The sequence below is a fragment of the Schistocerca gregaria genome, chromosome 3 (genome assembly GCF_023897955.1).
Source record: "Schistocerca gregaria isolate iqSchGreg1 chromosome 3, iqSchGreg1.2, whole genome shotgun sequence".
Taxonomy (NCBI): Eukaryota; Metazoa; Arthropoda; class Insecta; order Orthoptera; family Acrididae; genus Schistocerca; species Schistocerca gregaria.
The window spans coordinates 692,424,117-692,440,278 of NC_064922.1; the positions used below are offsets into that span (position 1 = coordinate 692,424,117).

The following is a 16,162-nucleotide window of genomic DNA, read 5'->3' on the forward strand; positions in this document are numbered from 1 at the left end:
CGGGATGGTTCCTTTGAAAGGGCACGGCCGATTTCCTTCCCAATCCTTCCCTAACCCGAGCTTGCGCTCCGTCTCTAATGACCTCGTTGTCGACGGGACGTTAAACACTAACCACCACCACAGAATGGCGATGTACTTCCAACATGGTGGATGTCTGGCACATAGCTCGCGTACGGTTGAAGCGGTATTGAATAGCATATTTCATGACAGGTGGATTTGTCGCAGAAGCACCACACCACGGCCCGCACGTTCACCGGATCTCATCTGACGTCCCCGGATTTTTTTCTGTGGGAAAAGTTGAAGGATATTTGCTATCGTGATCCACCGCAACGCCTGACAACATGCGTCAGCGCATTGTTAACGCATGTGCGAACATTACGGAAGGCGAACTACTCGCTGTTGAGAGGAATGTCGTTACACGTATAGCCAAATGCATTGAGGTTGACGGACATCATTTTTAGCATTTATTGCACTAATGTGGTATTTACAGATAATCACGCTGTAATAGCATGCTTTATCAGAAAAGATAAGTTCACAAAGGTACATGTATCACATTGGAACAACCGAAATAAAATGTTCAAACGTACCTATTGTTTGTATTTTAATTTAAAAAACCTACCTATTACCAACTGTTCGTCTAAAATTGTGAGTCATATGTTTGTGACTCTTACAGCGCCATCTATCACAAAGCGAAAAAAGTGGTCCAACTAAATCATTCATATTTCTTTACGTATTACACGAATATGTAATAAAAATGGGGGTTCCTATTTTTAAAAACGTAGTTGATATCCGTTTGACCTATGGCAGCGCCATCTAGGGTGCCAACCATTGCGCCGTGTGGTTTCTCCCTTCAAGCTAGACAACTTTCGTTCTTTGTAGTTTTTTCGTTTGTCGCTTATTTCGTGAGTTATTTGGCTCGGTCACGAACAATGGACCACCCTGTCTACGCTTCAGCAACATCCTCAAACGGAAACTTTTTGATCGCCCCTTATATGCAGGATGTTCAGAAGCAGCGTGAAACGCTTGTAAGAGTGCTGCAGGGTAGGTTGTGCTGAGAAATAATTTTTAAGGAAAATATTCGATACATTGGGCCGTTTCCGAGCTAATTAGCTATGAAATTAGCCGATCACAGTGTTACGCGCTCGAAGTGAAGCGGCCCGTTACAGATGCTGTCGCCAAAAGTATTCTTAAAAACGAACAAGAAATCGACACTAAAATTGGACATGGGACGGTAGTAAGAATCGAACCCGAGCCAAAGGCTGAGCAGTTTTGTGCGCTGTCATTTACGTTATGAGTAAAACCAGCACCTTCAATGCCATTAACTCGAAAACAGTGCAACGTATCGAATTGTTTTCTTAACTATTGGTTCTCAGTACAGCTTATCCTGCAACATCCTTACAAGCTTTTCAGACTGTTTCTGACCACCCTGTATAGGCGGCGCGTCGCCAAGAGTGGTAAATGCCATTACAACCGAATTCCTTGCGAGTAATGGCATGCCTTATATGGGCCAGGCTATTAGACAGTGGGGGAAGGAACATCAGTGACACAACAGATACAAACAACGAAGCTAATCAGTTGTCGCAGAGCGCTCTCTTGAATGAAATCGCGAAATGAAACACGATGAAATCAATATCGTGGTGTGAACGCCAAGTTTCTGTGACAACGTAATTAAAGAGTCTATCAAAATAAGTACTTCGAATAAAATGAAAAGGGACAGAGATTTTAATTTAAACGCTATTAGTGTCCGGCAATCTATTATTAAGATCTCGGCTGCTATCACATCTACGAGAACAGGAAAGCACTGAGAGAACGTGTGTTTCACTGAATATCTTTGCGGGCTCTGAAACAACAAAAGAAACATCAAAGGGCGTAGTGGGCGTCGAAAGTCGAATTGAGCTATAAATAGCTACCCACTTCCGGTGGTTTTAGACCGCAAGACGGCCGCTTTCAGTCCTTTTTCTGAAAAGAGGAAGAGCCTTTGGCTGGCTGGGAAGAAGAGGAGAGGCGATATTAGACCATCAGAAAGTAGGCTTCTGCACTCAACTAAATAGCATATGTCTTCACAGCATCCCATGAAGTAAAGTAAAACAACAAAATGGATGGTGATCCACCTGTCGGACAAGCATTTAGGCTCAGAGTCCATTTCAAATTTTTCAAGAACAATTTGATGCATGCCCTTACTACCTCCCAACTTCTCACTTATATTTCGTGTCTTACGCGTCCATAGAAACACAGATATAGCACTACATTGTGCAAGCGGAAATTGTAGTAATCTACGCGATACTGATACAGACGCGACATTTCCTATGATGCAGAGGAAGGCAGTACCAATCCATTGTCAGGACAGCAATGAGGATTCACTTGTGGACTCAGTCGACTGAGCAGGCTCGTATGTATCAGTTTTGTTACTGAAAGAGAAGTTGTTCGAAGAAAAAAGTGTCTCTGTAGCCATATTAATTTCTAGCTAATATTTACAGCCTCACGACGGTATTATACATCTGGCGTCTACTTAATTTGAAATCGTTCTCCATCAAACTGAAAGCAGATAGCTAACACTGAACTCACGAATGATAGTAACGTTTGTGTGTTTTAACAGGCAGTATAAGTTTCCAAACTCCTGTTCGTAAGATTATGCGTGAAATTTCCGCGCAGTAAGAATCTGCCTCCGTAGTTCTTAGTTTAAACTCGGTTTAAACTCAGAATTTCAATATGCATTGTTAATGGCAATTGATCATAAGTGGGAAAAAACTGTATTTTCAAACATATCCTCTCCACTTACCGTAGTAGTCTTGACAGTACACATGGTGTACCTGAAACAGAAAGGCGTAGTATTACTTTCAAACTACAAGTGAGTGGTTCACAGAAACGTATGTTTCACATCATAACGAAAACACTGTAATATATAGTTTTGTGGAAACACAACAAATAACCTATTACGAAACCCTCGGAACCGAATTTGTGCTTTCTTCTGTGGGAATAGTACTCCTGAAATCTGAGCTCCACTAGAAACAGCTAACTGTCTTACCAGGACACTTGTAGGTTGGTGTCAAGTAGAAGAATTGCAAGAGAAACAGAGAATTCCACAAAAAAAATCTGTGAAAGGAGAAGGAGAAAAACGAGAATAAGCGAAAGAAGAAGAAGAAGAAGACGGAGCACTATTATGTGAAGAACAAGGACACTCACTAAGCTCCTCTATGATCACGAACATATTTTATGTATTATACTGACATGGAAAGTAACTTTGTAGAGCAATAAATATAGTTTAAGGTCAGGATACATTGCCATTTCTGTAAATCATGGAGTTAAACAGAAACAAAAATATAATTCTAATAAGAGCCAAAAGTATGGACACAATATCGTCCTTAAGCCACAGCCTCATACTGTCAAAAATATTACATGTTTTCATCAATAATCTAACCATTTGCATCTAGATATTCATTACTTTCAGCTTCATGGCTAAAAGGTCGGGAAAACGGAAGTAGCGCAGGCCCCTCGCGCCACATGACCCTGTCCGTGACGTCACATTGGTCTGTCCGAGACGTCGTATTGCCCTGGCAGGTCTTCTTGGGATACCATCCCAAATATGAATCATATTGTCTCACCTCCAGTAAGTTCTGGGAGTTTCGGCACCGTTTATGGAAAGCAGTTGTCACTGTTGATGATAACGATGGTCATATCCGTTGAAAGGTGTATTTAATTTAAAGGGGTTTGAAAGACAATGGTATTTTACTGAGCGCCATATCGTCTAATACTGCCCGATAAAAACATGACTGCTGTTCACCTTTTACATGGACCAGAGGGCAAAGCTCAAGAAGAAGGTGGGCAATATGTCTAGGGGCACATAGATAGCAATGGCAGACAATTGTCGTTTGTGTTTCTGACAAACTATTTTCTCAGACATATTTTGTGACCTCTGTTTTTCTATATTTTGGTGTGAAATATCATACGAACAAAACGTGGAACAAAAATAAACTAAGACGAAATTGATGATGATTTGTAAGAACAAGAACAGTGACTTTCTAAGCATCAAAAATGAGTAAATAGAAGACTAGAAGAGGAGACAGAACTCAAGTATCTAAAAAAAAAGTATAAAAATTTCACAAGCTGGGAAACCAAGATAACGTGAGTGGAATGATCCGGGTGAAGGAGGCTTATTTCTTCGGCAAGAAAGCTTTGCTCTTATTAGACAGAGACACGCAACTGAACCATGAGGGACCATGTGAACCGTGGGGAAACTAAAAATGATGAAACTGGGAAAATCTGAACCAATATTCTACAGAAGTTTCGTAGAATCAAGGTGCTGTAGCAAATTAAGTATGAGAACACATAGATAACGAAGCAAGTCTATGGAAGAATGTTACCAGAAGATAAAATGTACTAGTAAAAATCCGAAGCTGCATTCACGAACAATAAGTTTGTCACCAAGTAGAAACATACAGGGGGGAAGTTGTAGGAGCAAAAGAACCTATCCAGATCCTTGGATCGAAGGATATCGCTACTGCACTTATTCTAATCTTGCACCTTCCAGTGTTTACCCTTCTCGCACCTTACGTAATACCAACCAAGAAAATTTCTTTGTGGACAAAAATGCACTTTGAACTTGGATTGACATCTTTATATCCAACCAGTAGTTTTCTACAGGTTTGGTATCCAAAATATGCCTGGGATCATGAGTATGTTTCAGTTAATGTGAGAAGAAATATTGTTGATGTTTAATTTCCCTCTTACGTTTTTCTATTATATTCAATAAACCAACGAGAAGCGGTAGCAAATATGCACTGTTCTAATACAAATTAATTACAACTTACTATGATAACCTTATGTCGAATGACTAATTTACTGAAACAAACTACCCGTAACACGAGCCTGGTCCAAACTTCACATATTGGTAGGAATAACGCACTTTTGCCTGGATATGGTCTGAGTCAACGTGAAGTCCTGTGTACTTCTGAAGAAACATACTGCGACTACCGTGAAAATATATAAAACTGGCCAGGAGAGTAGACCCGAAAAGAAACCCAGTTAAGAAATCATTCAGTGCCACATATAAATCAATCAAACTGTTTATTCACATAAAAATTACAGATTATGTCAGTATAAACAGAACAATAGAAACTTTAACAAGGATGCATTGTTGAAGCTTCCTAAAAATTTCGTCTTTCGATCAGTGAGGTACTAAGTCAAGTTTGCGAGAAGAATTAAGGGCCGCGCGGGATTAGCCGAGCGGTCTACGGAGCTGCAGTCATGAACTGTGTGGCTCATCCCGGCGGAGGTTCGAGTCCTCGCTCGGGCATGGGTGTGTGTGTTTGTCCTTCGGATAATTTAGGTTACGTAGTGTGTAAGCTTAGCGACTGATGACCTTAGCAGTTAAGTCCCATAAGATTATGTTACTGATTATCGGTCTGAAAGCTTGCAGCTAAATAAGAGAAGGAGTAAAAATATAATAGGTCTGCAGTGAGACTGGAACCAAGAGCAATGACATTTCCCCGTCATAAAGCGGCCACGTGACCACTTTTACTAGCGTGTCAGTACAACCTGCAATACGCTCTCTTCCTTGTAATCATTGATTATGCACATAATTTGTAGCATAAAATGTGAGATTAGTTGCAGATACCTTCACGGAACGAAATCATCAATTTGATAACCCAGTGTTACACCTTAAGTGAGAATCACTCAGATTATTTTTTTGGAAATGACAAGAAAATATCAAGTGAATTTAACAGGATAAGTCTGAACGATTCTAGGAGGTGAATGGACATCATTTGCCAAACGTATACTACAATTTTGCCACTTCTTGATTGGAGTAGCAACAGGAAGATATACTTACACAGCTGGTGAGTTTCTTTTCCGGCTAGCACTCTGCCTTCAGAAGAGGCTGTGGCGCCGATGCCACCACTTCGACTGTAATCCAAAAAACCTAACGAACAGCCCAATGATTATCATTTGCATTTCTGTAACTATGATTTGATCTAAATTATAACAGGCCAATGAGTCTCATTTGCATTCCTGTAACTATGATCTGGATCTAAGGCATAGTTACAAATAATTCCGATATGCATCTGTTGCAACTCGAACATCATAAATAAAGAGAAGTTGGAATTATTTCGACGGCCCTCAGGAATTACTTAAACAGCCTTCCTCTGTAGTAACTGTCATAACTATATTTGTTTTTTGTCTTAAACGTATTGAAAACTAAGAAGCTCATTCACCAGAAACAATACGTCTTTAGCATCACCATATGTGTTAACATTATGAGTAAATAACATTTTTTAAATATTATGCATTTAAAACAGTTTTCCTTAAGAATGCTCTTCTTGACACCCCCTTGGCATATAATAACACAAATGAAACAACATAAGACTAATCACAAAAAGCAAACATCTTCAAGGAAATTTAATAAACTCTATAAAATAAATAGTTTCGAATCAGAAAAGCAATCTGTGCAATGAAATACAGCACAGGGACAGGAAAACAGGACTCAGAAAGCCGCGAAGAAATTGAAACAACTGATTGAGCGCAGTCCATGTTTGATTCAAGCTTCCCATAAGACAAAACTTTCTGTTTTCGTCACCTCTGTTTCTGTCATCTCACTACTGGTGAATAAGACCGGTATTGAACATCTGGTTGTGCTTCTTTAGCAATCACGTTACATTTTAATTTCGAATACCCGTTTAAGACAAGCTTTAAGTCATGTCATTTCAAGGTTAAATATGTGCTCACGTTGCTACGTTCCACTGAAACCGTATTTAAAATCTTTCATGGTTAGTTAACAGGAACAATAGTTGCTGGACAGGACTTCTGGATCACGTACAAAAATTTTTGTAACGTGTTTCAAGTTGAAACTTGTTTTTTGAAATCTCACTTGCTGTAATTAATTTTAGCTTACAAGCTTTAAAAACTGTGTCATATATAATAAGGTGTTTCTGATATTTACATTATCATGACATTAATTGGCATGTAGACCAACAGCCATACTGAGCGGTGTTCTCTTAGTGGTCTCTTATAACATCCATTTTGTATAGTCAACTGACTGTGCCAAAAAGAGGTTAGAGTACCTGCAAGAAAGTTATGTTATGTGTGTCGCATACAAATCAGGTGGAAAGCAATTCAAGTCGTTCGAGTACTTTTGAGCGTGATAATACCTTAGAAATATTATAGTTTACAACTACTTAAATGTTTGCATCGAGTTACTTAATGTGTTAAAGTGCATGTTTATGTAAAGGAGCACCTAGACTTATTTCCCCCGGAATGTGCTGTTATTTGTTAACCAGACATAGTAACATTGTGTGCTGAGCGGTGGACACTACTCATTCATTACCCGTGTATTTCTCATGTCTTACCAACTGGACTAATGAGGCACGGCTCACGCCCCGCTTCAAAGCTTTCATATGTCAGTAACTCCCTCCTACATTCCGAATTCCTTAGTAAAAGAGCAACCCATAGTATCTGGGCTTTAGTTCGCTTCGGCGGTTTCAATCTGGAAGTTTAAAAGTCTAGAGCGTTTTGAAGATGTGCAGATTTACGCTAACTCGCGAATGACAAAAGAAAGATCCTATTATGATTTTTTTTGTATATTCTCGCATATAGACACCTGGTTTATGCATCCAGCCATGCCAGTATTAGCAAATCCTGCACTATGATGGGACACTGGAACTCGATACTCCCACTGTATAGTTGAGCGGAAGGCCAGGAGACTTTTGCATCGATATCTACATTATTTCTATCTTGCCCAGTCAATTTTCTGAATAACCAAATTTGTGACCGTTTTTCATGAATTTTCACGTCATGCGCATTCATAATAGATTCTGGATTCCAAAGGTTACCCATATTGTAAGGCTATCTATGATTGTATGAGCAGTATCCTTTTGTGCCAGAGTTGCTATGCAGATCTATGGAAAATCGAAGGCAGGAAACGATTAAATCCAGTGCTAAGATACAGCCTGCATATTTCGATTTATGATTACGCCTTATCTCCCGTATTCGACCAAGTACTGCCAATTAAAATTTCTTCCATAGTCAATATTCCAATGGGCCATTTCTGAGGTGATCACCAACGCACATTACTGATCTCGGCTACGGAGGCCGTACTCATTATTTTCTTTTTCGTTACTCCTGTACTGAGACTGATACAGGGGTGATAGAGCCTTCTCATTTTAAAGACTGCAGCCGGAGGATATTAGGTAAAAGCAATTGAAAGAGCACTGGCTGTAAAGACTTTTCCTTTGATCATACTTATTTTTGATAAAATTACTCATTGTCAGTTCAACACCTGAAATGACGTGCATGAAAATGGATAGAGGAGGAACCAAAATGACGAAGACTGTGTGGTTTGACAGTTACATTATTTCAGATAATAAGTAGATCATACTCTTTTATACGAGCGTAACAGTGCATCATACATTTCAATAGAACAGACAGCTGTTTATTCACCTTGCTCCCAGTACACGTCTATATTCGCTAACTGATTCTAGCAATACTTCCCACACGTTAGTTTTCGGTATTCCCAGTAAAGCCGAAAAATAAAAGTGCATTACTGATTCAGAAATGCAGTACTCTGTAACTTTTCTGATGATAACCCTCAGTCACAAGCGACGAAAAGAATTTTTAAAATTTTTGTTTTCGTTAAACTGACGAACATACGTCTGCTTCGTTTCACAAAACACTCAATGGAAGTATGTGTTCTTGCTCAAGTCCTACTTGGTCACACTAATCATAACAACTCATTGCAATTGCAGAGAATTACGATTGAAGAGAATTGGACAATTTTTATAAGATGCTATTATCATTTCTTCAGAAGTCCTCTTTTGTGTTACAATTTCCTTTTCTGTCACTATTAGCGTCATTAGAAAAATGGATTAGCTCTGTTTCGACAAGATTTTGAATAGAGTAAATCTGTAGCATTCCTGTAGGAAACGTTATGGGGTCCGTCATTGGCGATTTGGAGAATCCACAGAAACGAATCTGTCTGACTGAGCTAATATTTGAAGTCAGCCCCGGTTAAATATGAGTTTCAGCGACTTTTACATTGAAGAACTGTGTTACACGTAAGCAACATTGAAAGCTCTCTGTTGGATTCCTTTCATGTTAATTTCTTAAATCTGTTTTCATTTACGTCATACATTCCACATCTAAATTGCAACTCAGTGTAATTCGAGTGTGAAGTTCAGAATATCTTCCATTAGTGGCTTTGTCACTATTTTGTGAGCAAAGTGGAACCACGTGTTGATGATCTATAACTCTAAGATCATCAATCTTAAATGCGAATGTGTGTGAGATTATAACGTCTCGTCTTGACAATATTTTTCAATATAGCAACATTTATTTATTTTCAACCAACGTGGGGTGCACTTTGTGAGACCAGTACCACGTGCTTATACAGTTGATTGAGCCATCAGGTTAATAGTCTGACGATAGTAACCAGTTCGAGGTTTTTCTTTTGTAAACTGAGTTTTGATGTAATTTATTTTAAATATCAAAATTATTGTGGAGTTACACTCTTTGCGTAAACCAAGTTGACCACGTGAAGCATGTGGTGTAATCATCAAAGTAGCCCTCAGCTATTCTTTTCGGTAAGGTTTCACAGAGAGTTAGTATGAATTTAGTATACCAGTGTGTGGTAATTTCATGACAGACAGGATTGCGCTATGAATGCAACTTCTTTGGGTGAAAATTGAATCGGTTGGTTGTGGCTAATTTCCTCTTGCATATGTTTCAACGTTCTTCGTGTATTATTTTATAAATGCAGTGTTGTATGCAGTCTCCCACTCTTGGCTCCAGATTTGATGTCTTCCGTAAGATTACAAACTCACATTTTCACAATCCTAAATAAGGCACCAGTTTAGTTATGAATCAAGTTTAATATGCAGAAATTTTAACGGAACAATGATCAACGTTAAAATAAATGTCCAAATACAAACTCATTTATTTCTTTTTATTTAAATTCTCGGTTGTCGTAAGATGACTACTAAAAGATTATAGTTAATGATAGTCTGGTTGGGAATTTGGTATGCTAGACTGGATACCAGGTGAAACAGTTGCTCAGTAACGCAAGGTTAACGTCCCCAGATAGCTCACAGCTTTTAACCCGCTGTTATTGTCTTGAATATCAGCACCGCTTTCAGAACAACTTAATGCATCAACATTACAACATGTCTGACGCTCCTCGCCAAGGACTGTCTCTGCAGGCCACCAGTAAGCGGAGCACAGCGTTCGATAACCGACTAAAGAGTGATAATCGATGTTCATTGCTGCTGTGCGTACACGTGCGTGTATTGTGTGTCCAAAATTCGTAATTGTTATCTATGTTTGACATTGTGTCTAGAATGATGAACACTGCAAAGTTACTCCATGCTGCTGTGCGATTACGTATGTATGATGTGAACACCAAATTACCCAACTATCTCGCATCCCTCACCCATTCCCGTAGACAAAGGTGTGCATTTTTTAAGCTCTTTGTGTACTTGTTTAGATCGGTAATTGATTACATTGTGTATCTACTCTTCTTTCTCCCCTAGTGCACTTTCCATCACAAGATTAGCTATCCTTTAGTGCTCCCTATCCGGCAAGTTTTCGGTGTTTCATGTAAAATCGAGAAATAAAAGTGCATTACTGTTTCAGAAATGTAGTGTTCTTTGCCACAGATTTCCCATTAGTTAGTCTAATACCTCTTTCGTTTTTACTTTACACGGGTACATGATTTCTTACATTGTTCAAATCCTTCCAGTTTATAGATTCCCACTTTTCCTGTTATCCACATTTCATTTCAACTATGTGCTGGCCTTAAAAACAGTCCTCTTTCTCCAGAAATTCCTTCTACCCTTTCATCTAACTCAGGTGAAATTTCATACTTCTTCTGCTGTACCATCCCAAACTTGGCAGTTAAGCCTTAATTGATCTCGTACGTGTTTTGTTCATCCTTCCTCGCCTTATAACAATTTTGTTTCTTCCTTGCTAGGGAAGGTAATGTCACACATAACACTTGCCACCGCTGAACTTCATAATTTTTCACATCGTTCTTAGTTCTTATTTAATTAATCACATTGTCTTTCTAACAGAAAAGTAAAAGCTAGCAGTGATGGATGACTTGCTATCTTAACTTTCAATAACCTTAACAAAGTCCTTAGTAGCAATCGGCAGTAACAATGAGCATCTCACTCAATTACTTGGGCAGTATTACATAGCAAGAAACGGAGAGATAAATCGTAGGTTTCAAGGGAGCACATGGATTGAAAGCAAAGAGCTTATCTTTAAAGTTCCGTGAAGACATCGGTATAAGACTTAAAGCTTACGTTTGATTGGTGAAGTATGGTTTGAAGTATTCTCATTCACGATACGAATTTTTGTGCGATCAGCTTGCGCTCATTCATATCTAGTACCTAAGTTCAAAGCTTCCAGGTAAACCTCTGCCTCTTACCTCTTCGTCACAAACTTCAGCGCTCTTTCGAAAGAATGTTCTTTTTCTTTTTCACGTCATGTGACAGGCAAATTGCCTGTTACGGTATTCCTTGTCTTGCATTTCTTTACAACCACATAAAAACAGACTGATTACTTGTTCCTGCTATGCTGTCCTGTATTTAGTGGCCTCGAACAGATACAGAAATTTATGGGTCGTTAGAAGAACAGAGATAAAAGACGGGAGCCCAAGTGCGGCACTTCTTCTAACTAACCGGTGGCGCAGTATCACAGCCGGATGGGAAACCTGAAATAATCCGGAAGTTTGCCACGTGTCTCTGTTGCAATCTCATCAAAATGTTTGAAATTGATTGAAAAATTTGACCCACACAGGACTAAAAAGTATAAAGTAATTACTTAAATAAAACATTTTTAAATATAACAGATTTTTAAAACGGACTAAAATCTATAAAACAATTTCTCCTAGCCTCATACAGTTTCCTATCCCTAAACAAGTACGTCTGAAAATCTGTGTTTGTGAATCTTTAATAGAAAATACTTAAGTTAAATCAAAAACACGGGAGCATGCAATACGCCTAATTGATGACCGAAAATTTCATCTTCTTGCTATGATATATGTTGCATGTGCCCCACGTATTGCTTTTTAAATTCTACGAGTATTTTCACATCTGTTTCAAATTCTGAAATATAAATTTTCAGAACTGTTTGTATGGGGCTAGGTACCTGCATGAGGTTAGGAGAAATTATATTATACTATTTAATTCGTTTTTAAAAACGTGTTATACTAAAAAAATCTATTTAAGTAATTATTGACCTATTTCCCCACTTAAGAACTTTATGGGTGGAAAATGTTCTCAGTGCAGTGATGGAGTATTCTTCGCTGAGATTTGTATTTTTAAACAGACTTCCTCGTATTTCTATTGATTAACGATAAACTTCGAAACTTCGGGGCACTCTCGAAATCTAAATAATAAATAAAGGTATAGTAAAAAATGTCTGATTTGAGTTTCATCATCGTTAGCATTCGTCAGCAAATTTGTAATTTTATTACAACAACGCATTGTTGGCATCATCAGGGGGAAAGTGGTGTTGGCAAACAAAGAACAGTAATAATATTAGTGATAATTAACGTTTTGTCTTGTTTAATTTTCTGGCTGGGGTTTTGAGTTTTGCACTTAAATGATTTTGTGCCACAATAGTGACAATATGATACGACAACGCTTGGACAGTTAAACGATTCACTGAAACTTATTTGGTGTTAGTGGCTGGTAATGCTGCTATGTTGGAAGTGCCTCATTGTAATGGATAGTATTTGTTTCCGAATACATTTCCACTGGGTGGTGTTATGAAGAGTGAAATATTTTAAATTATAATAACGGCGTCTTACGCGACACCGCGTTCATTGCGCCTCCCTTCCAGGCAGCGGAAATGGAGTCACGCCACGCAAAATCAATTATTAACTATTGTATAGCGTGAGCTCATTGCTTTGCAAGGAAATGTATGTTTTCTGTCTTACCTTGACACACTAGGTAGCTCACTACCACGAATCAAGTAACGTGTGGACGCCTAGACGGCCGCCAAATCGATGGCCAAAAATGTAGTGGGGCTTAAAAGTTTAAGACTGTAGATAGCATGAACTCTAATCAGTATAAATGAATAGAGACAAAATTGTTTTGAACAATAATAAACATTATCAGAGATCCACTTCAAATCCCAGGTCCACAAAGCGAGTTAACAGCTTTATTTGTGAATCTGCGTACATCTACATCTACATCTACATGACTACTCTGAAATTCACATTTAAGTGCTTGGCAGAGGATTCATCGAACCACAATCATACTATCTCTCTACTATTCCACTCCCGAACAGCGATCGGGAAAAACGAACACCTAAACCTTTCTGTTCGAGCTCTGATTTCTCTTATTTTATTTTGATGATCATTCCTACCTACGTAGGTTGGGCTCAACAAAATATTTTCGCATTCGGAAGAGAAAGTTGGTGACTGAAATTCCGTAAAAAGGTCTCGCCGCGACGAAAAACGTCTATGCTGTAATGACTTCCATCCCAACTCGTGTATCATATCTGCCACACTCTCTCCCCTATAACGTGATAATACAAAACGAGCTGCTCTTTATTGCACCCTTTCGACGTCCTCCGTCAATCCCACCTGGTAAGGATCCCACACCGCGCAGCAATATTCTAAAAAAGGACGAACGAATGTAGTGTAAGCTGTCTCTATAGTGGATTAGTTGCATCTTCTAAGTGTCCTGCCAATGAAACGCAACCTTTGGCTCGCCTTCCCGACAATATTATCTATGTGGTCCTTCCAACTGAAGTTGTTCGTAATTTTAACACCCAGGTACTTAGTTGAATTGACAGCCTTGAGAATTGTACTATTTGTCGAGTAATCGAATTCCAACGGATTTCTTTTGGAACTCATGTGGATCATCTCACACTTTTCGTTGTTTAGTGTCAACTGCCACCTGACACACCATACAGCAATCTTTTCTAAATCGCTTTGCAACTGATACTGGTCTTCGGATGACCTTACTAGACAGTAAATTACAGCATCATCTGCGAACAGTCTAAGAGAACTGCTCAGATTGTCACCCAGGTCATTTATATAGATCAGGAACAGCAGAGGTCCCAGGACGCTTCCCTGGGGAACACCTGATATCACTTCAGTTTTACTTGATGATTTGCCGTCTATTACTACGAACTGCGACCTTCCTGACAGGAAATCACGAATCCAGTCGCACAACTGAGACGATACCCCATAGCTCCGCTGCTTGATTAGAAGTCTCTTGTGAGGAACGGTGTCAAAATCTTTCCGGAAATCCAGAAATACGGAATCAACCTGAGATCCCCTGTCGATAGAGGCCATTACTTCGTGCGAATAAAGAGCTAGCTGCGTTGCACAAGAGCGATGTTTTCTGAAGCCATGCTGATTACGTGTCAATAGATCGTTCCCTTCGAGGTGATTCATAATGTCTGAATACAGTATATGCTCCAAAACCCTACTGCAAACCGACGTCAATGATATAGGTCTGTAGTTAAATGGATTACTCCTACTACCCTTCTTGAACACTGGTGCGACCTGCGCAATTTTCCAATCTGTAGGTACAGATCTATAGGTGAGCGAGCGGTTGTATATGAGTGCTAAGTAGGGAGCTATAGTATCAGCGTAATCTGAAAGGAACCTAATCGGTATACAATCTGGACCTGAAGACTTGCCCATATCAAGCGATTTGAGTTGCTTCGCAACCCCTAAGGTATCTACTTCTAAGAAACTCATGCTAGCAGATGTTCGTGTTTCAAATTCTGGAATATTCCATTCGTCTTCCCTGGTGAAGGAATTTCGGAAAGAAGATGCTTCAATTACAAGATTCGAACTGCTGATATAACCTCCGCCGGATATTAATATCCTGTAGTGAGCCAAATACCATAACCATGTGAGGTGTTTGTTGGGACCCTTGGAGTTGCGGCAGCTGAAAACAGCACTGTCTGGCACATGCAAAATCGCCGTCACTCTCTTGAGTTGTGGAATATTAGAAGATAGATACACCAGTGGAAAAATGCTCTTATCGGGGCACAGAAAAGACTAAGAAGCTTCTGTTTTAAAAGACTCTTGACTGAAAAGTGTGGTACCAGCTGCCTCATTCCACCTTCCGAAGCACATGAGAACATATTGTGCTCCTTTAACGTGCAACTCACATCTCGCTCCTACAAGTTCCCCTAACTGTAATTCGCTCACACCCACTAATCCATCGCTGTAAGTCACTCCCACCCACTCCCACTTGTCCATTCTTACTCTCTATCACTGTATCTTATCTCACAGACACAGTTTCCCTGTTCTTCTACTATTGCCTCCTCTTGCTGCCACTGTCTGCCTCTTGCTATATCTTACTCCAACTATCTCATTCATTCCTTCCAACTGCTGCTGTTTCTTCTCACTGTCACCGTATTTCTCTTTCTCGTTACCACTGTCTCGAACTCTTTCTCTCACTATCACTGTGTCTCACATTCTCCTCTTTATTTCTCACCCACTGGCACTGTCTCTTTCATTTTTTTTCTTAGCATTGTTCTGTCACTGTCAACTATCTTCCACTACCACTGTGTCCCTCTCTTTCTCTTGTATCCTTCGCTCTTTCTATACCACCATCACTGTCTACTACCTTCCAGTATTTATTACTTTTCTATTCCTTTCCCAATGTCAGTCTCTCCTTCTCTCTCAGCATGAAAAACGCGCGAACATTTTGAAAAGGGGTGAGGAAAGTAGAATGCGTCAACTTGTGAGGTGGTATTGCGTGCGCTTTTTGCTTTGGGACTCACGACGATGGGCGTTGTTTTCTGGACTTAGTTTTGAATCCATTAAAATTACTTACCAAGTCGGGTACTATCAAAATTTCGCAAGGATTTATAAAAACTTGAGAGGATGCAATATTATCACTGTTTGTGCTCTGAACACATTTCCAAAGGTAGAGAGTATTTCCTTGTTCTTCTTGGAGGTCAAATATGTACTGTACGCATATAGTTGATGACACAATTTGAACAAATGAAAAGTTACATTGATTGTCACTGTCTACTGCTTTCGCACTCATTCTAATAGTATTTCATTATGTTTTAACAGCAGGCATTAATTAAGGAATATTGCAAGGAGCGGCTGACTGAGAGAAACGGATTGCATACTGTGAACTGGTTAAATGAACTGAGTAACGAGGAAGCGAGATGGTTGTCTAATTATAGCCCT

The 16,162-nt window shown here is 39.3% G+C and overlaps 1 protein-coding gene across 1 annotated transcript in view; it reads right to left on the reverse strand.

The window, feature by feature from the left end:
• LOC126354224 (uncharacterized) overlaps positions 1-16,162 on the reverse strand; it is a 280,875-nt gene that overhangs the window by 247,272 nt on the left and 17,441 nt on the right. The window contains exon 2 of the mRNA XM_050003708.1: positions 2,780-2,810. Within this exon, the coding sequence (XP_049859665.1) occupies positions 2,780-2,810 (31 nt within the window). The remainder of the gene's footprint in view (positions 1-2,779; positions 2,811-16,162) is intronic.